At 39.8% G+C, this 22,351-nt stretch overlaps 1 protein-coding gene across 2 annotated transcripts in view; it reads left to right on the forward strand.

Moving 5' to 3' along the window:
* CTNND2 (catenin delta 2) overlaps nucleotides 1-22,351 on the forward strand; it is a 566,936-nt gene that overhangs the window by 455,399 nt on the left and 89,186 nt on the right. For both annotated transcript variants that reach the window (XM_075728121.1, XM_075728122.1), the window contains 3 exons: nucleotides 5,205-5,322; nucleotides 9,305-9,490; nucleotides 20,041-20,214. In XM_075728121.1, the coding sequence (XP_075584236.1) occupies nucleotides 5,205-5,322; nucleotides 9,305-9,490; nucleotides 20,041-20,214 (478 nt within the window). The remainder of the gene's footprint in view (nucleotides 1-5,204; nucleotides 5,323-9,304; nucleotides 9,491-20,040; nucleotides 20,215-22,351) is intronic.

Raw genomic sequence — 22,351 nt, forward strand, 5'->3', positions numbered from 1 at the left:
AGTCATAAGAATATTGCTTGAAACCTCCCACAGTTTGTATGAGCGTATGGAAAATGATCCTAAAGGAGAAAGAAATTACTTGGCACCGCCCATCTTCCCCTACCTCAAATCCCACCAATTATATTGAATAACTGAGGTAAGTGCCAGGGTTGACAGGGATCAGGTATGTGTTGCACAGTGAATCATAGAATCATAGAATAGAATCGTAGAATCATTTAGGTTAGAAAAGACCTTTAAGATCATCCAGTCCAACCATGAACCTAACATTACCAAGTCCACACTAAACCAATTAAGGGTAGACTAGACTAAACCATGTCCCCAAGTGCCACATATACCTGTTTTTTGAACACCTCCAGGGATGGTGACTCTACCACCTCTCTGGGCAGCCTGTTCCAATGCTTGACTACCCTTTCCGTGAAGAAATTTTTCCTAATATCCAATCTAAACCTCCCCTGGCGCAGCTTAGGCCCATTTCCTCTCGTCCTATTGCTTGTTACTTGGGAGAAGAGACCAACACCCACCTCACTACAACCTCCTTTCAGGTAGTTGTAGAGAGCGATAAGGTCTCCCCTCAGCCTCCTCTTCTCCAGAATGAACAATCCCAGTTCCCTCAGCCGCTCCTCATAAGGCCTGTGCTCCAGACCCTTCACCAGCTTCATTGTCCTTCTTTGAACATGCTCCAGCACCTCAATGTCTTTCTTGTATTGAGGGGCCCAAAACTGGACACAGGATTCCAGGTGCGGCCTCACCAGTGCCGAGTACAGGGGGACAATCACCTCCCTGCTCCTGCTGGCCACACTATTCCTGATACAAGCCAGGATGCTGTTGGCCTTCTTGGCCACCTGGGCACACTGCTGGCGCATGTTCAGCCAGCTGTCGACCAACATCCCCAGGTCCTTTTCGGCCAGGCAGCTTTCCAGCCACTCTTCCCCAAGCCTGTAGCGCTGCATGGTGCTGTTGTGCCCGAAGTGCAGGACCCAGCACTTGGCCTTGTTAAACCTCATCCAGCTGACCTCGGCCCATCGGTCCAGCCTGTCCAGGTCCCTCTGCAGGGCCATCCTACCCTTCAGCAGATCGACACTCCCACCCAGTTTGGTGTCATCTGCAAACTTACTGAGGGTGCACTCAATCCCCTCATCTACATCATTGATAAAGATATTAAACAAGGCTGGCCCCAAAACCGAGCCCTGGGGTACACCGCTCATGACCAGCCACCAACTGGAGTGCATTCCTTTATACCACACACTTCATATCCATAGAGCATTGGATTGACACCCCTTATGTATGTTTGGAGGATCATGCCTGCTGTTAGTTATCAGGTGATGACAAGATAGCTGTGACACATCCTCCCATAAAACTGAAGCTGGATTATTGTAGTCCTCTTGCCATTCCTAGATTATTAGCAAAATCGGTCTGCCATTTGTTCAGAAACCAGCAATTTGATGAGCCATGGGTCTGAGCTCTTGTTCTGACTATCTGTTCTTGAGGTTCCTCTCCTGAGAAGCAGCTGTTTACGTTAGCTGTTTTTTGGGGGTCTGAGTGGGACCTTCTGACTAAACCAAGAGTTACTCTTCAGCAGTCTGTATTCTTGGAATTCCTGTCTGACTGGATTTCATTTGAAATTAATTCTACTGATTTATGGAGGTATAAAGGACTCCTTGTCCTGTTAGATTCAAAATGCCAGCCTATACCTCACATATACCCTGTGAGTAGAGTTTCCACCAAGTATCAAAATTTACCAGGCAATCAAGCTGATGCTTGCCTTTACGATGGGAAAGTTTTTTTCCTGAAAAACTGTGCATTGTATCTCCACATCTGTTTAAAAATCCAGAAAACGTGGTTTCCCTTCTTCGGAGACTGACACTGGAGAAATATGTGCTTACTTAGTGGGACATTTTACCAACAGTAGATACTACAAATGCTCCAGTTTAAGGTTTGCACAGTGGCCTGTAAATTCACAAATGACAAATGATGTCTTCCTCCCTGTCACACTGACAGTACAGCTTGTTCGAGTTAACAACGAGAAATAAGAAAATTAGGATGGCAACGTGTTTTCTCTGACATCTCAAGTAATCTGGAACTTGCTTCTCTTTCGCAGAACTACATAGCCTGAACATGGTGGTGTTAGAGACCTTCTGTGAAAGATCTCAGTTAACAATGATTCCTTCAATAGAGGTGAAGTGGGGATAGTTAGATAATGGGATGTATTTCTTTTTAAATAACCAAATTATTATTTCTGACAAAATGTTGATGTGAAGTTTGGATTTGTCTTGAGTTATAAGCTATTTCCCATGTAAACAAATATGCTAAATCTGGGGAGGGCTGTAGTAGCTATGAGTCAGTGCAGAAACTAGACAGACTTTTAAAAGAAAAGGGAAAGCAATCATGGGAATTCCGTATATCCACCCTTTGATTACAGAAGCAACTGGAGCGTAATGAGGAAGGATGATAAACAGAAGAACTGAACTTGACAGCTCCTCCAGCTCCTCCACACAGGGCAAAGAAATGCATTTTGTGTGCAAGATGTGCCCCTAGTGTGTCTGTATTACTTTGTATAAAGGCCTCATCTTCTTTGTTTGGCTGGAAATGAAGGAGGCAGACAGCTCGCAGCTCAGGAACTGTAAGGTTGTCTGCATTCTTGTCATGGTGAGGAAGAGTTTCTGGCAAACTTGGAGAGGAGCTGAGAGGCTGCCAGTCTATGCAGGCTCTGGAGAGTTAAGGTGACATGGATTTGGCCATGCTAGAGAGGAGAAATCACCTCAATGAAAAGATCAGGGAGAATGTATCTCTCTGTTTCTACCAATGTCTAAGTCTATGTATTCTGAAAGCTTGCACTCATGTAACTGCAGAAAATGAAGAAGCCTGGACACATAATATTAGTACAGGCTGTTACATCTAGTTCTATTTGAAAGGATTCAGTAATATTTCAGCTTTTTTTTTTATAGTGGTGCAAGGAAAGATGGTGTGCTGAGAACACTTCCTCAGCATCCTGTTGTAATTTGTGCAGTTACTCTTTCAGGGCTGGATACAACTTACTTTCTCTTTTTTTATCTCTATCTTCCTGGAGGGTGGGAGAGTAGAATTTCAGGTAAAAGAAGTCTACTAATTCCCCTTGTCCTCACTGCCCACCCCCAATGCACTTTTCAGATCCATGATTCTGCTTTTCCTACATGTGCTGCCTTTCAGGAATTTCAGGTAGAGCTGTTGCCTTTAATAAGGGGACAGTCTACTTAAAATACACTGCAGGCAGAGTCCCCAGCCCTGCAAATATAGGGCACGGGCACTGTTTTGGGAAAACCGTGCTCTATAATGTTACCTTCTGATTTCTGTCACACAAAGGGAAGTCAAAAGGTTTCCAGCACTTCAAAGGGAGAGCCAATGGAAGACTTTTTCCAGTTGACGCTCTCCAGACCCCAGTTCTGGGATGGCAGAAGAGGGCTTCCTTGTGAGCTGGAGGAAGACGCCTCATCTGCTGCTCTTATAGCAGCAGGGAGAGCGGGGAAGAGGTATGGAGTTCAGGGACCAGAAGAAGAACAAGGCAGCACAAAACTTGCAAGCCATTATGAAGGGGACGCTTCTGACGTGTAATGTGGGGTGACTGTGGAGTCTCAAGGAGAATGGAAAGCACGAATTTGTGTGCTAGGGAGATAAAGGAATTCAGTCTAGTGCTCCTGGGCTGTCTGGTTTTTGTCGGGCTGTCTGCGGAGGTGAAGGGAACAGTATTGAATTAATTGGGGCAGCTTGTGTGTGGGAGAGCAGAACTAATTAGGACTGTGTGGGGATGCAAGTATAGAGGGAAAATCACGTGTGTTTAGGGAACAGAACCAATTAGGAACCTGTATTGGAGGGGCTGGGGGATTGTCCAGTTATAAGAATATTTGATTAGGAAAACTCTTTGGTGCTTTGGGGGAACAGAAATGGGGTTTATTGAGATGATAGGGAGGCACAACAGGATGAAGTAGGTAGAGCAAAGAAAGAATTGAAAGGAAACCTATCCTTAAATCCTCTCACCTTCCTCTATCTAAAATTCATTCCCCCCTCCCAGGATTCTCATCCTTTTTCCATGTTTAATGCAAAGGCAATTGAAAATGGCATAAGAGGAAAAAAGTGCCTTGCCTTCTTTCCCAATCAAAGGACCAATGGCCTCCCTTCCGTTTCCGTACATTGGCATTAAGTACGTAGGGCTGGTGTGCTCTTCTCTGTTCTTCCTTTGTATAAACTTTAGTCATGGGGAGAGAGGAGCTACAGATGAGTCACCTCAGCAGAGGGTTGTCTTTCCCTACCAAAGGAGACTGTGTGAAAAGTTTTAGCCCATTCACGAGGCTGCTAATTCACCCATTACCAAATCACAACTGCTGTGCAAATTTGAATGCAGTTTTTCTCAGGGAGGCTTGATGTTAGCAAGTATAGATTCTATTTATAGATGCTCGTTCATACATATTTGTTTCTTTATATATCAATATTTTTAACTTTATGACACATTATGCTATGCAGTAAATTCTGTTTTAATTGTGTTTTTATAAATGTGTTCAGAAGGCCCTCTGGCCCTGTCTGAGGAACATAATTATTATAGTAAGCTGAGGTTTTAAATTTTGCAATGTAAAACAACTTGTGAGTAACTACATAAAGAAAAGATTGAGGCATTAATGTTCTCTGATGAGAGAGAAAAGGAAACACTCATGTAAAATGAGAAGCAAGCAATACCAGGTGTTTTATGTTATGCTTTGATAATATTTTTCTCTCAGGTTAAGAGCCCTAACTACTGGGCTCTTCAAATCCTAGGAGATTTCTTTGGCAAAACCTCTAGACTTTTCAAAGCCTGATTTATATGTAATATGCACATTTTTAAAACACTTTCTCACAAACACAAAACCTACTTTAAAAAAAAAAAAAAAGAAAGAAAGAAAAATGATCAGCCCTTCTCCAAATTTTAGTAGGCCATGAGTCTCCCAGCTCAGGTGGGCGCATGCTGCTTGGCCTCTCAGCCCTTTCTTGTGGAGGACCTGATGACTTCCATTTGTTCCCCTCTGTGTTACATTTCCTGAGCTCATTCACAGCTGTCTTCATTATTCGCAGCTCTGAACTGATGAAAGGAGGAAAAAAAAAAAAACCCAAGTGTTTGTATGCTAATTGTTGAGAGCCTTTCAGGAGGGGAGGTGGGCAGGGGAGCTGTGGAGGTGGTGACCCTTGCTGTTGCCTTGCAGGAATGTCAGCTCTGCTGGAGAGGAGGCCCGCAGAAGAATGAGGGAGTGCGATGGCCTGACGGATGCATTGCTGTACGTGATCCAGTCTGCTCTGGGGAGCAGTGAAATTGATAGTAAGGTTTGTCATCTTTGTCTTTCGAGGAGCAAGAAATCCAGGTATTCAGGGTACATCAGGACTATAAAGTGACAGGGTTTGTTTTTTTTTTTAAAAAAAAAAAAAGTATTGTGAGGGGTGCCTTAGCAAAGCATAATTTAGCCCCTTTTTTAATTTCCCTTCTGTTGAGCTGTGTGTTTTTGTGTGCTAAGTGTTGGATTTGTGTCTGCCTGTGTAGTGTGCACAGGTAAGCATGTCATCCTCTCACTTGAATTATTAAGGGAGAAAATATGATACTGATTTAAGAAGAGAAAATGTGTCATATTCCATGTAAACTTCCTTATGCTGCTCTGCTAGGTTTACCTTAAAATTGATTTTCAGTGCCCAGTATGAGACAGAGCTAGTAACAGTGAGGTAGGCTTACAAGGCAAACAAACAAACAAAAATTGTGCAATTAATAGGTAGTTTTGCCGCAATACCAATGTTATGTCTTCTTTGAAGAGGATCAGTGAATGCTTTCAATAACAACTATTTAAAATGTATTTTTATGTCAACTTTACTTCTCTGAAGTACTAGGATATGAATGTGCTTCTCCAAAGGTGAAAGGCACTGGCTAATTAAAAAGATTTCAAGCATTTACGAACTGAAGATTTGTAATATATTAAAGTATTCCAGAGAAGAAGAAAAAGGCTAGTTTCAAATACCTTTTGCTTTCAGTATATGGTGCTAAATTAATTACAGTTGCTGCTCTAGGGCAATCTTGGTCCATTTGCAAACCCCTAAGAATCACAGGAGAGCAGCCTTTCACATAGCAAAACTTCAAAGCCCACTGGGTTTGTATTTCCAAATGATCCTTCACAGATGGTTGTCCATGGACCTCTCTGGGTTTATAGGTTGGAGAGGAATAACATCCAGAACTTTCTGATCATTAGCCTCAATCTAATCTAGGTGAAATTTGCCCATGCGTTCAGGGGAGGGAGAGAGGAATGATGAGAGGTTTGTAGCATGTGGTGTTGGGATAGCAGCATGGTTTTGTGGTTTAAAAGCAAAAAAAAAAAAAAAAACCACCACCCCAAAGAAACCCACAAGCCATGAGTCTCTGATCAGTTTTCCATTAAAAAGGTTTGTAAGAGCGGTGATCGGAGGAGGCCCGCCCACAGGGTATGCACCGCACTTGGAGCGGGTTCCGAGCAAATTCGGCCGCCGCCTGCGGCCAGCTGCCTCCCACGCCTCCCTGCCACCTCCTGCAGCGCAGCCCCCAAACGCGGGGGTGTTTTTAGCTTCATTAGCTTTGGAAGAGCTGAACCGGGGACTGTTTCAAAGCTCCCTGATTTGGCTTGCCTAACAGAAAGGAGAAGTTAGAGGGGCTGCATTGGCTCCACTGAGTGGGAGCTGGGTGGAAGAAGTCACTTCATGCCCCATCTCACAGCTCGGCTGCTGCTTTTTCAGCAGTTTCTTTGTAGGTGACCCAGCTGATTTCAAGATTGTTTTACTGTTAAAAAGGCTTAAATACGGAGCGCGGTAAGCTCCCTGTTTTGCCTCTTATTGTTAATATAGACTGTTCTGTTTATACTCGCATTTGTAACTGGTCTGACATGGAAAAACTGCAGGCCAAGTCATATATGGAGGAGAAAATGAAGAAATGAGAGAAAAAATATTCTCCCTGCCTTAGTAGTTTTAACCTCCTATCTAACAGGTTTTTAACTGTATGACATAAAGCAGTTGTGCAGCTTAATACCAAACACCATAGTGCAGCCTCTTACCTTTTATCTTTTTCCCAAAGTAGAATGTAATTTTAATTAAATTAAATATTTAAATAACTGGCTTTACATCAGTTTTCAATCTAGTTTCAAAAATGGTGCTATAATAACAAAAAATGGAACTTTAAAATAAAGTTATAAATGTTGTTTTCCAAATGCCACGACAGTTGCCCTGTAAGTACATATATTACAAATTAACAGTATTTTGTAATGCTGTTAGTGACTAAAAACTGAAATACTGACAAACAGGTCCCTGCTCTTGCAGGCTCTGAAAGAGGATGGGGGACTTGCAAGTGCATGCAGAGTTGTTGTTAGAGTCGTTCCTCATGTTGGTGAGGTCAGGAGTGTATAAATCTTAGCAGCATTACAAGCATCTTAGCAGCAGTGTTTCTTATAAATGTCTAATAAGAAAAAACTATGATACTTCAAGTTAAAATGTTAAAAATGAGTGACTTCGACATGGTTACCTGACAAAGGTACTGTTCATAATTTTAATTTGATCTATTAAGACTACCAAACTCGTATTTAGTCCCCTTATGGTGAAACTGAAAAATATCTGTAGGAATGAGGAATACAAGGACCCTTGAATGTTCAAAGCTACAAGTCAAGAAGGAGTGAAGTCTGTCCAGCTGCATGACTAGAACCAGCTTTCTTGGCTTGTACGAGATCACCTTAGTGAAGAAGGCATTGGTTGCATTCGAGGCTTGTAAGGTTGCTTATCAGTTTTTAGTTTGAGCTAGCGTTGTCCTCACAGTGGACTTGGCTAATTTGTTTCTGACATAATGAGAATTTTAAGTGTGAAAACTATTATTTGTAAAAAGGGGAATTAAAATTCAGAACCTTAATCAACAAATGCAAACCTTCAACTTCAGCACATCACGGATGTGCAGAAGTAAATATTAGCAAGAGTGAATAAAATTCGAATATGGAAATGTTAAAGAAAAGTAAAAGAGGTAGCAAACTTTCTATGGACACCGTGAGATCTGCAACAAAGCTTTGAGGTATGAAAGGTGCACTAAGAAGTTTCACATTTTCTGCATATATATATATAGTCTACATGTGTTTACGTATTTGGCTGGAGATTTCAAATTAGTACAAATGTAATGTGAAATTTCCCCAAGTTCAGTGTTCATTATCATCTGTGGAACTTGCTGTCATCTCAAAAACCATGTGCCAAATGCATACCTGGCATAAGCTCATACAGCGTATGAAAGTAAATGAAGCCCTATCTGTTTGCCTTCCTGGTGAATATGGCAGAGTACGATCAAGCCGAAAGCCTCACAGTCATTCCTTTCTGGGTTAATGGAGCAACAGAGATGGAAAGTAGTGACTATCGCTTCTTATCTCCATGAAGTATTAGGAACAATGGAAATAAATATAGATAGATACAGACTGGCTTTTTTAACCACGCTTTCCCTGCCTCCAGAAAATTAAGCACATGTCCTTTCTGTTAAGGGTAGTCAAACCAAATTGAACCAACTAAATTAGTAGGCTTCAAGCAAGTCTAAACTGAGCTTCTTTTAGACTTGCAGAAATTATCTTGAATTATCAGTTCTGTCATTTTCCTCGGCTGCGTCTCACTCCATTTCTGGATTCCCATCACAATCTTTTACAGAAGGCACAACCTACTAGGGGGACAAATGGATGAAAGGCTGCTTACAAGTTGTTTGTAGCCTGGCTAGAAGCAGTAAGAGCAGCAAGACTCCTGAGATTCCTAGTCTTGCTTCTGGGACTCGAGAAACATCATCTGTCCATGCTACAAGTATTTGTGAAATGGAACTCGGCTCCCATTTTTTTGGTAATTTACATAGAATTGATGCCAGAAATAACCTATATTTCTGCTTTAAAAAAAAAAAAAAACCCCAAAAAAACCCACAACCTATTGCCACTTTCTGTTCACTGAGGTGGGAGTTTGCTGGCATTTGGCGTGTGTTCAGGTTCTCTTGATCACTTTTTATCTTGGTTTCTGTTTCACATGGGGCTTCAGCATGAAGTTCAGAATGACAATAAAAAAACTCATGCAAAAAATATTGTTCAGACTACTGATTTCTTTCCATAAAAATTTCTAAGTCTCTTAAGTTGTGGTTACCTGGGGAGCACTCAGAAATGAGCAGATAAGAATTGTGCTGGGAAAATGTGTGTGCAAAGATCAATGGTATTTCTTCTGCTTTGTATAAAGAGTGAGCAAGGGAAGGATTTTAACTTTTTTCTGGTTTGGTTTTTTTTTTTTTTGTCACACTTTTCAGACCGTTGAAAACTGTGTGTGCATTTTGAGGAACCTCTCATACAGGCTAGCTGCAGAAACATCTCAGGGACAGCAGATGGGAACAGATGAACTTGATGGATTACTCTGTGGTGATGCCAATGGAAAAGACACAGAGAGTTCAGGGTGCTGGGGGAAGAAGAAGAAGAAAAAGAAATCACAAGATCAGGTAATGAAAGTTACTTGCAGCTGCGTTGCAAGTGGTTGAAGTGCCCATCGTTTAAAATATAAATGATTAATGCGCTGTATTAGGAATAAAGTGCATGCTGCATAATATACAAAACTGTTGCCTTTGTTAATTAGCTGAGAGCTTAAAACAGAGTATGGCTCAAGTAATGAAAGGAAATATGTTTGCTTGAGAGGTTCACATTATGTGGTGGCACCTGGAAACTGTAGTCATGGGTACACTGTGAACGCCATAAATACTGTAAACTGCTCAGTCTATTAAAGGACGACATTTATAATGAAAAGTGTAAGTCTTAACATTTGGATGTAATCTGCATATACTTTACACTGTACTTCCACACAGCCATCTGTGTGCAGAGAGGCCTTGATGCAAGCAAATATTAGGCTTACATTTGTATACTTATTTGTTTCAAAGTTAGTCTTGTACTCTGCCTTTATGTGTTGAGAGAAAACTGTACAGGACTGAATCAAGCAATATTAGTGAATGTTAAAAAAGCACGCATATTTTGACGTATTTAATGTCATTGCCAAACAAAGACTGAGAATTACAGTCTTGATAGTTTCCTCAAGTTATTTGAGGTGCTGTGGGTTTTTATTTTAGGTGAGTTGACTTTAAAAGTGTATTTATCTCCTTGTTTTCCCATTAACAACGTAAAATTTGGGGATTGCTGGCAATGATGTTATGGAGGAAGACGTTGTATCAGTACACTCACTAAATAGCAATGAGAATGGCTGCTGATTTATGAACTTTTTTAAATGACCTGTGCTGGCAGCAGGCAGTTCTCCATCTCTTCTTAGACTTAGTCTTTTCCATTGCCATTTATTTCTCTTGCAGATTGCCCAAAGAAAATACTCAAATGAGTAAGCAATTAGGCGCACAGGGTATTTGCATAAACGATGTAAATCAGTATTGAAAATATTCCTGAGTTCATGAAGGCAGATTGTGTTAATGTGGAAAAGTTACAGGAACATTAACAAGCTAAGATTCAGGTACTGAAAAATGCAGCACTCATGACTAGTAAGACCTTAATTTCACCTACTCTTCTAGTTAAACACTCCATCAGATAACAAAAGGCCATAACATATTCAAGTCGGGATTCCTGTATTAGGCTACAGCGAGATAAAAAGTGCAAAAGCAAGCTAATTTTACCCCATAAAGCAGTCATCATCCCTGTTCCTGAATTAACAGTTCCCACACGCTATGCTTGCAGTTATTGAAAGCGCAGCAACAAAAATAGCATGTCTGGATATGAATGGGTCATACTGCAACTCGCCTTTCTCTTTTGATGCTCTGTTTACCAACACACACATGCACACTATATAAAGCCTTTTTCAACTCTTCCGTTTGTATTCCTTCTGTGACTTCTGGATCTGAGGTTCATGGTTTTAACTCTGTACTGCTGACTCTTTCATTGTTTCTGTCAGACTCCTCTATACTTTAAAGGTTCTCTATGAAAGATCTTCCTCCTCCTCCAGGACAAAGAACTAATCTCTTTTGGGTGTGATTTCCTTTATAATATGCGTGCTTCTGCCTGCTCTTAGATATCTTTTGTCTGTTTCTGCGAGCATTCATTATCAGCATGCAGCATGGTAAAAGTCACTTCAGATCTGCTTGTGTTTGTCTAATGGAAGGGTTTAATATAATTTTTTAAATCCAAAGAAAAGTAAAACTATGCACATATTTTCAGATTTATGTTCACTAGGCTTTTCTGTGGCAAGGAAATAAATTCACTCTTTCCAGAACTAATTTTGTGGTGCACAGGACCACTTTGCACAAACGTTAGAAATATTTTTCTAACAATTTTTCTTCTTCCATCTCATTCCCTTTAAATCTGGACAGCCTACCCCATCTTGCCATATACCAGCTCTCACCTGTGGCTATTATTCAGTTCAGGAGTTTAAGGGAGCCTTGTGAGCCTTCTGCAGCGTGCGTTAGTCTCTGTTCTTGACCAAAGAAGCATTTTAAAATATGTTCTCAAGTTAACTAGAATGCTACTAAAACCAAATGTGACTGAGGTCTATCAGCAAGATCACCGTGCCAGAAACAGCTCTCCCAAGTTACTCTCATAAATGGAAAAGAAGAACAGAAGAATGTTTTTCATGTAACTGTGCATTTATATTAATAGCATAGAGCTTGACCCCCAACTCAAACTGGGGTAAGGGTAAAGGTAATTTTTTTTGTCCATTTATTTTGCAAAAATGAGCACACAACTAAATTTAGTTGGCTTTCTTTCTGGAAACCACCCAGTCCAATTATGTTTAAAAAAAAAAAAAGTTCTTTCTGCTTCTTTGGCTCTGTCATGGTCTTTCAGTTTTTCAGGACCCCAGTACGTTCATTGCTACTGAAAAGTAGGACTAACTGGAAACGCAGATCTTGTTCTTCTAGACTGTGTCACAGTCAGGAATACTCTATTTACTCTTTCTGTGTGTGTCAGGAAAAATCAGTATTCCTGGGTGTCTTGTTGGGGTTGTTTTTTTCCAGGCAAGGGTCTCTAACAACAGGATCATCTTGTGTTCCTCAGGTTAGTCAGAATTCACCCCACCTAAACTAAGCTCATCAACACTTTCTGCAGCTTGCAGGAGAAAGTTTTCACATGTCCTTCACCATATATGGTCTCCCTGACTCCTGCCCTGTGTGTTGCACATGTACATATTCTTCTACAGTAATCTCATCGTTTTTCTGCAACACTGTTAAATTTTCCCAGGTAATGCCTTTCATAACCTTTTTCCAGTTGCAGTGCTTACCTGCTGCTTGTTCTGTCCTTCAGAACGGATCTCCTGCTCTCCTCGGGATGCCGTTTTTGGAGTGCTCATTCCTTTAAGTGCCTCAGCAGGGAAGCTTTTATGTTCTGAAATATCGTATAGTTCTGAAGATCACGCTCATGATGGACAGTGTTTTACATGTAAATAACCAAGGCATACCTATGGAATCTTCATAGAATGCAATGATTTACAACATCTGAAACACTGAAAGCACCGCACACCACCACGGATTTGGAACCTGTGGAAGGAAACCTCAAAGAAAAGGAAGATGAGAAAGATATAAAAGTAGTTGGTTACCGATGTGCCCTGTGAAGAGACGGCATTGAGCTTCAGGCTACTTTTAATAGGTCATTCATGATAGGCAATACAAACCTAGTTACCTGTTGGAAAAGTTCTTCACAAACATAAAAACAAATTTTTATTTAGGCTCCTTATTATTGTCACTTACAGATACACAAAGTGGAGTTCAGCCCAGTATTAAAACTCCAGTCATTTACCTGTGTGATTCCTTTAATACTTGAGATTTTTGCCTTTCCTGTCAGGCGAAGCACAGGGCACAGACACATCTCTAAGAGTTGTGACACCTTCGTACAGGGGAGTAGTTTCCAGTTCTGCAGCCTGCTATATTTTATGTCCCCAGAAAATATGTATTTTGAATATAGGTATAGTTCTGTCTTTTTTTGGCAGTACATGGTGTTCTTGTATAATATAACTGACTGTCTCAGTCTTCCTCAAAGGCTTACAAAACTGGGCGGGGGGGGAAATGTTCAGATTTTAGTGAATGCAATTGTGAAATTTTCCTTTTACAGTATACTTCTTCAGTCCTTCACTTAGTTTCTCAAGTGTGTATTTTGTTGAACTCCTTCTGAAGTGACCAATATGGGCATTTATGGGGTGGTATTTAATTTTTTAATAAAAGTATGCAAGTTAACTAAAAGCTACTGGTAGCAAAACCTCTGTAATTAGACAGTAATACCAGATGTATCCTTTTAGACAGTGGATGTGGATGAAGTTGCAGTTTTCTATAATTTAAAAAAAATAAAAATCCCATACACAGCTAGGGAGTTTGTTTCTTAAACCATAAAACAGGACAAACCTTCTGTAACATTAAAGTGACTTTCTTATCGGTTCTCTCTATAAAGAACATAGAAGTTAATTTCTTTGTTTTGTGATTCAGGAAACAATTAACCCTATTTCTCTAGGTTATATTTCAGTTGTAGTCGCACATAAGTTACTTGAGGAGAAGAACAGAACTGAGTGGTGATATAAAATGTGTTTTTCTTTGAAAGGCCTTTCAAGAACAAATTGGAATATATTTTTCATTAACGAGCTCAGTTGTCTATACCAATTGCAACTTCTCTACATCTTGAAATCAAATAAGAGAGATTTCTTTACTCAGTTCATAGTTAAGGCTAATGGCACCTTTCAAATGACTTTACTTAAGGAGTTCCCTTAGGATCACAGGAAACACGTGGTCTCCTCATTTCAGAATAAAGGTGGGTGGTATTAAAAGAGCCCACAATCCTTCCTCACTTCGGTGGTTTACCAGAGCTTAGACAGGTTCCTGAGGCATATGCTTTGTCACACAACTTTAATGCCGGAAGAGACCTAAACCTTCTAAAGATTTACGATAAAAGCCAGGTATAGCATTGGTATTATCTATGGAAAAACAGAAAGCAAAATTGCTGTAAAGGCTTCAGGAAAAATAAGTGAGACTCATGTGACTTTATTTCGGTCTCAGACCCCAAGTAATTCCCTGCTGTCACTGTTGTTTGTTATATTCTCTCTGCTGTTTACCTGTGATCAGCTGTTACCCAGCCCTCACCCCACAAAGCTCTCCAGCTGCAGAGGCCTTCATCTCCAGCTAGGACATCATAGACTTCAACCTCTGCTTTGTGTCATGTCACTGTTCAGATGGAAACTAGTTCTTCCACCACTGAAAATTTTGTCGTTGCTGTCGGTATGCTCCCTGCTGCCAAGAGGTTTATTCTTTGAGCTGTATGAGAAATGAGGATTATGACAAAAAGCAGTTAGGGAAAATAAGATGTATGGTCCAATTTCAGTAAAAGAGCCAGGGAGTTGTCATTAATCCTTATTTGGTTTCTTGTTATGTAGCCCATTATATACACATGTGGCGCTATTTCATTTCTTTTTCTTTCTTCACTAAGAAGAAACAGGCTGACTTCTTGGCTTCATGCTCCTCTCGACTTCCCCATCTGTGATCATTCTTGTCAAGCCAGAATCTAGCCCAAAATTTGATTTTTGATTGGAAGTGACACTTTTGAAATGAGCCTGACCTTCTCTTTCACCTTCTGTCAGGAGCCTTAAGGTATAACAGCAACATTTCAAGTTATATATCATTATGAATTGACTGGCACACCTCTTTGGCATGGTTGCTAAATGGGCTGTAAAGTCTTCTATCCAGGTGAAATAGCAGGTTTAAGGCAATAATATTTCAAAAAGAATAAAAAAAAAAGCTGTCAGATATGCCTTTTCATGTGGTGAAACTACTATTTTACCAAGTATGTTTCAATACTCTACCGAGCCATACCAAATTAATAAGCACAGGAACAGAGAAATGTCAGTGGCTTCTGGGTTTAGCTAATAATCTAAACTGAGATTAGAAATGAAAGGCTGTGTTGCCAGTACGTTCTGCTCAGGAAGGATATTATTTCCACTTGTTGTTTCCTTGTCTTGCACAAGGTAGTTATGCCAAGTGTTGGTTAGCAAGAAATCAACTATCTTGAGCAGCTCCTTACAGAGCTTCTTAGCAACCATTTCTAAATTCTTGCTTGCCTGCACAGAAACATTTCATATACTCTGAGAATCTCTCAGTATCATGTATTACCAAGGGTTTTTTCAAAGTCAAAACTACAGGGTTATTAAATTTAATTTGTATTTGTCATTTTGTGGAATACAGTGCAAAGCCCATTAGCTTCAGCTTCCTATGGAAAGGAGAGGGGTGAGGAGAAGGAGATGTAGGGAGATGCCAAAGGTTTTTGTCCCTGGATTGAACCCCATCCTGTTCTATTTGGGAGGTGTCTGGTTTTAAGCAAAGACAAAATGCAAAAATCGCATTAAATTATTTTTCTTAGCTAAGGGTAATAATATAAAAAAGTTGAATAAAAGCATTGACAATTATTTTAAGAACGTAATATATAATCTGAAGTACAATTTAGATTTATTCATATCTCAGATTAATAATAAAGATTCAAAACATTGGAATGTTTTGAAAGCATTCCAAATACCTTTCCCAAAATTGTAAACATTGTTGCATCAAACTGGGGAGGTTACCATTATTTATGCAATAAACTGCATCCAAAAATTACCCAGTTTTGTTAGGACTGCATCATGTTGCTGGACCACAGCAGCTCTGCCCTTTCCCACTCTACTCCTGTAGTCTCTGTGTCAGTAGACACCTTCATTTATATTCACCACCTATCTTTAGGCCTGGATGTCTAAACTGAAATTTGACTTGTTTTAAATAGTGGCATTCTTGCTTCCTTTGTATCACCTGCATGGATTCCCTTCACCCCTGAAAGCAAGCTCTGTGATTTTGATGAGGTTTTGTTGCTTAACTTTAGATTTCTGCTCTTGACAGTATTGGCCAATGCATCTCTTGGACAAAGGTTTCCAAAAGAGGTTGTTGGACAGACATGCCTAGGGACAGCTGGCATAGACTGCCACAGCCACTAAGATACGCAGGGTGAGAAATCATTGTCCTCTTAGGGGACCTGTTAGCTTAAAAGTCTTTGGCATTTCCAAAAAGCTTTTGGTGAGCACTGTTCAATTGCTGGTATAAATTTTGTCGCTGCTACTACAAAGAGCATATCTACAGCTTTATCAGACTATCTCAAATGTCTACGATCATTGGAGAGAAATCAAGATGGTTTTAGTCATTGCTGGGTTTTGTCTGAGTTTTCCTAGGTCGTCTTTTTTCAGTAGTGGTATTTTGCACAGACTGGGGGAAAGGCAAATACTCATATTTAATAAATGAAAATAAGCCACCATTGTTTTGTTATCACAGGAAAACCTATCATCATGTGATACTCCTTAATAACAAACCCCACCAACCTGAGGTTGTTAGTGCAAAAACCAAAATATGGAGAGTGCACTTCTCTTACTCAGTGGAAGCCTTCCATGGTATTCAGTACAATTACACAATAAACATGTATTTGCTTTCATTAAAATAAGAAAGAAGGTGGTAGATAATCTGTTGTGTGGCACAGGGGAGCATCTCCATGAGTGATCTTTTTCTCCTCTCAAAGTTCCTCAGTAATGTGAAAACTTTGGAAACTTTATTACAGTACTCTTACTCTCTGAAGTCTGTTCTTAAAGATCTTTTTATTCAGCTTTTTATTCTTGACTTTCCTTTCTTTGCACCAGTTTCAGGAAATGAGAGATTTGTATCTCACCCACGTAACAAACAGTTTGTCAGCTTCAACCACAATATATGTGGGTAATTTGAGCTGAAGGAAGGAAGCCTGGAAGGAATATTTGTTTATGACTTTTTTTTTTTTTTCCTCCTTAGCATAAGCTAGGAAGAGTAATTGCATGCAGTCGTCCTCTTTTTCAGAGGCTCCTAATACATCCACGGCCTATTTCAAATAGACCTTAGTGATCATTCCTGATGGTCTGCAACAATACAGTAACTGTTCCAGTAATTCTCTGCGTAGAGTTGTTTAACACGCTGCCTCGGTTCATTAATATTGAGCAATGAGAACTACGAAGCAACTTCTGCCATGCCTTAGCCACCATTTGAGAAAATGGACTGTAATACCGTTTTGGGGAAAATATTTTTTTTGCTCAGGCAATTGATGTTTATGAAATACAAAATAAACGGGTGAAGATCAGGAAAGTCTCCTTTGCAGTAGCTTCTTTTCTGATCCGTATCAGCCTTGCATGTCCTACAACAGTTGGGCTGTACAGCTGCAGGCACTGGTCTCGGATACGCAGAAGATGCCGGAAGCCGTTAAGCCCTTCAATGAAGGGTTAGCCAAGATCACACATGCAGGAGCAGAGAGGAGCTGAAACATGCAGACAGGCAGTGCGTGACAAGTCAAGCCTACAGGAGCATCTGTTTGGTCAGCCTCTATCGCGCGACCTTGAAGAGGCTACCGTAGGCACAGCACGTGTGTTATGAGTGGCTGGCAGTGACACCCTCCCTATGCGTGCCGCTCAGCTGCTCTGGGCACACGCACCGCGTCTGAAGAACAGCGCAGGGCATTATCCAGTGTCACTGGATTTACTGCACCTTCACTGCACGTGCAGGTACCGTACCAAAGACTTCCATCACCCTTACAAGGACCCTGAGGCATCACGGTGTCTTGAGAAAAACGTCTTCTCCCACAGTTGGTGATAAATTAATATAATCATGTGCTAAAGAGTAGCAAGAAGGGCAGGGAAATGCAGTAATTTGTCTCACTTTTTTTACAAATGTTTTCTCATTACTGGGCAGAATGGCAAAACCACATTAAATATTAATTTATTTGCAAGTATCATTTCTAGTGCTTTGTAAGTACCGGCACAGCATGAACATATATACAGCTCTATTTATATCAGCTGATTTTCACTGATTTTCAGCAGTCTTTGGGACTGTAAATACCTGAATTTAAAAAAAAAAATGTTACATCCCCCCATGTGCACAAAAAATGGATTGGGTCGATCTGATACATTTGATACATTACATATACTTTGTCCCTGAGATAATAAGTACCCTGTACAAACACTATTCAGTTGCATAATGTGTCCGTAACTTGTGCAAATTGGAATGAGATGGATGAATACCTGAATTTGTGCCCTTGGACATCACAAGTCATTCATTAGTGGACTTACAAAAGTACAAAGCCCAAATCTGGTGGGAGGTCATGTTTCTCATTTGTTTTCAAAAAAATTCTGACAATGCAAATGATTGAATCCCAAGAGTTAAAATAAGAAGCAGGTTTTTATGTATTTTTTATGAACTGATGAGAAGTCATTTCTGGCAAGGATAGTGATTTATATGGAGAAAAAAGGAGAACTGAGTCACATACAGTGAAATCAACCTATTGGTTTAAAGGCAGAAATGTATTAAAAAAATTAAAAAGCACAGCCCTATAATAGTGACATTGGAAGGGCTTGTTTCTCCAGAAAGCAATTTTCCTGTAGTTTCTCAACTACCGCTGGGTATTGCTGTGCCAGTTCTTTTAAACTATGGTAACTTTTGTCCAATGCAGTGAGTTTCATATCTGAGCAGCTTTCTGGTTTTGAGTAACTGCTTATATGTATTAAATGGTCCCACTAGCTTTCCATTTTGGTGTTTTTTCTGCTTTAATTTAGAAAAAATAGTGTTCTGGATTCTCAACGGTAGTAATCTAGCAAAACCTTTTAACAGAGTAAGCTATGTTAGTTGTTATTAGATGAGACTTGATTGATTGTCCCTTAAATTATATGTAGATTTTTGAAGTTAGCTTAAATAAAGTGATGATTGATACTTCCTGAAAATGAGCAAATTTAGGTCTTTTCCTGGTGCAAGTATCATTGTGGTTTTTGACTCATAATTAAATCAGCTAGGAAAATTAACTGTTGCAGATCTAAACAAGGAGTTAATTTGTCCTGTGCTATCTTTGTATGTCTATTAGATGTTTAATGTTATGATGCACATTTTTTTATCTTCATAATCACAGTAAGCTCTAACCCATGGCATTAAAAGGTTTACTTTGCATCATATCATGCAATCTGTACATGTCAGAGGTGTTAGAAAAGAGATTGTATTAAAAAGTCGGGGCTTGTTTTTAACACTGGTATTAAGGCTATGAATTTTCTAAATCCCTTTATCTGCAAAGCAAAGCAAAGAAAAATATATATTACATATATAGATATAAATCCCATTTAAAATATCATTAAAAGCGCATTCCACATCTTCTGTTTAAAAAAAAGCAAAAACGTCCTTGAATTACCTTCTTTTTAAGACGTTTCATGCTTAGGTGCAAGTATTGTGCATTCCACTGGAGAGGTGAATCACTGTTTTCCTGGAACAAAGTTTCTCCTTCTGGTAGGAGTAGGTTTTGTGCAATAACCTGCTTGTCATCCAGGTGTTAATATTGCCCGTTTTGGATATCAGACTAGGGTTATTTTCATGACAAAACTGTGTATGTGACGAGAGGAAGAGTCTGTTTTGAGAGGTGGTTCTACCTACCACATTGGAGTCTCAGACTGTACGGCTGGCCGGCAGGCTGTATGGCTGAACGCCTCCAGAACTTGCACAGTGAGAAGCCAGAAGTTGTTGAGCAGTTTGAGAAGACTTGTCACGTTCGGGCCTTTCAGGGGTTGGAGGGCTCATGGCCTTGCATGATTTAGTTTTCCACATTAATGTTTCATGTTGTTGTTTTTTCCCCTCTCATGGGAAGAGAGAGAATGCGGACAACCGAGCAGAATGTGAAAACGGAAATTCTCTTCACATGCAAGTTCTAGATTTGCCTCTCAAGATAGGTTCATGTTCACTGGGCTTCTGTTGCCACCCAAAAAAATAAATGCAGCGAAAAATGTTTTTGTTATGTCAGCTAGCTAAAACACTGTGATTTCTGCCAATGCTATAGCTCCTCTGTAAGGAGTGTTGAGTAGGAAATTTGGTTTCTCTAAGAAGAATCACATGATGTGCTAAAATTGAGAACAGCTGCTTGCAGGCAGATGCCTTCACACACGCAGACATGGATGTTACAGCTTCAACTGAGGCAATTGTCAAGTATTTCGCTGTTCCTTGCTGACAATCTGATTTGTACTTTCCAACAGTGGGACGGCGTAGGACCTCTCCCAGACTGTGCAGAACCACCCAAAGGAATCCAGATGCTGTGGCACCCTTCAATAGTCAAACCCTACCTCACACTTCTTTCTGAGTGCTCAAATCCAGACACGCTGGAGGGGGCAGCAGGGGCACTGCAGAACTTGGCTGCTGGGAGTTGGAAGGTAGGAATATTAACCTGATAAGTATTTCTAGTTCAAAAACCCCTGCAGATGACAGCAAGTTAGTGATAGAAATGTGTCTGAATGCTCCTGGTAGTGGAATAACCCTCTGTTTTCACAGAACTATCTGCAGGCAAATTTGAGACAGTATTTTAAGTCCTCTGAATTGATACAGGTAGTCATACCATAGGACAAGTCAGCATACAGCAGTGAAAATCACATTGGTCAAGTCAAGTATGAAAAATTGCTGCTGAAAACCGATATGCAAATGAGGAGAAGCAGCATCTTTTTGAATCTGGGGTGACAGAGCCATGAAAAATAAGCCAGAAATATCACCAATATCACAATCAAATGAAACCATACTATTTTGTCACATTCTGTCTCTTAAGAGAAACCAGGCAAGAGCAGAGCAAGGTATAAATGATCTGACATCAATACAAGTAGTCTTACCACGTACTTTTTAAAAAAATAAGACATTATTAAAATGCGTCAACAATATGAATATGTCCAATGTGCAAGGAAATGCTCAATCAAGGCACCCTATTCCAGCTCATCCTACTTTTCAATTATAATAAAAAGATCCTTTTTACTCTCTCATATCATTTGCAGTGAATTGAGAAAAAATTTAAGAAGTCATTTATTAGATTTTGAAAATATGTCTAAACATAGAACAAATCAATAAAATTCAAGATAACAGTTGAGCCTGGTTTGCTTTTTAGGGCAGTTCCTTCATCGCTTTACTGACGGTAAGCTGGTTTGATTGAATGAAAGTCCTAACTATCTAGTCCTATTGTATAAAGATAATGCCTTGATTTTAAGTTAACTCTCCGTGGGAATTTTTCACATTCATTATGAAAACATGCATGTATGGGGAAATGCAGTTATTAAAGTTAGGTCTCAGAGGGTATCCTGTTTGGTTTTTAAGCATTTGGGCATTTGTATGTGATATGTAAATACCAATTTAATGACGCATTCATTTTGAAATCTTAGCTGTGAGGCTATTAAATTACATTTTTTCCCCTAAAGTTTTATCAGAAGTTGAGTTGGCACATTCAGTAGATCTTCAGAGGCATTTTTTTTGAGCCCACCAAACATAAAACGCCTTTGACTATTGCATTCATTGACATATGACATGAGTAACAACAGTATCTGTCCAGTGCTACATATACACTGTGCTTGAAAATCATTACACTTTTATTATTCTCATATTGTAGACCACATCATAGTGTGTAATCCTGGCACAGAAACACGATAAATGTGTTTAACTCATCTGGGAATGGGTGTAGCTCTGGTCCAAATGAGAAAACAATGCGTGCATATTTGCCAGGACTAACAGGAGTGCTAAAATCCAAATGGTGCCCCTTCTCCCACTTCTAATAGATCTGTACCTGTCATCCTTTAGTTGGCAGAAGTGTATGGTGGCGAGAGGAAGGAAGGCTCCGCAGAGCTCTTTGGCAAGTGCTGGGTTAGAAAATCTGATTTGAACTTTAGTACTGTCCACACTGATACCATGGGAAAAGCTCAGTTGTTCTCGTGTTGCTCTGGTTTTCTAAAGGCTCGCCAATTCCATTACAAGTGATGTGCAGACACAGAATGAATATCCTTAATTCACGTGTCATACTAGCCATTTTTGTGAGGGGAATAATCCTCTTTGGGGATTACATAAGCATTGATGTTTCCACCTTTTGACCTCTCTTTTCCACTGCTGCAGTCTTCTGGATATAAAATGACCGAAATAAAAGATAGAAAACTCTTAAAAGGAGAGGTTGTTCCTAAGGGAGATTTTCATTTTTTTAGTTCCTCTAAGAAATTGTAATCGTATAAAGAATGGGAAAAGATTTTTTTTTTTTACTTGAAATCTATCAAGAACTTCTTTATGATGGACTAAAAGAGAGAAAAAGAGCAAACTGCATTAAAATAAATAATGTTGCTATTAATATTAATAGCAATAGCAATTGTGGGTTTTTTTCTAATTAGCATTATTTTAATGCCAGAAGAATCCCAGAATATATGAGGCAGCCAGTGCACCAGGCAAGCTCACACACTTCCGAAGATACAGTCTCTTCCAGAAGAAAACACAGTGCAGTTGATACACTTGCGTAATTCTTTCCTAACTGTTTCACCCTTTTGGTTCCTCTGG

This window comes from Pelecanus crispus, chromosome 2, assembly GCF_030463565.1.
Source record: "Pelecanus crispus isolate bPelCri1 chromosome 2, bPelCri1.pri, whole genome shotgun sequence".
In the NCBI taxonomy this organism is placed as follows: Eukaryota; Metazoa; Chordata; class Aves; order Pelecaniformes; family Pelecanidae; genus Pelecanus; species Pelecanus crispus.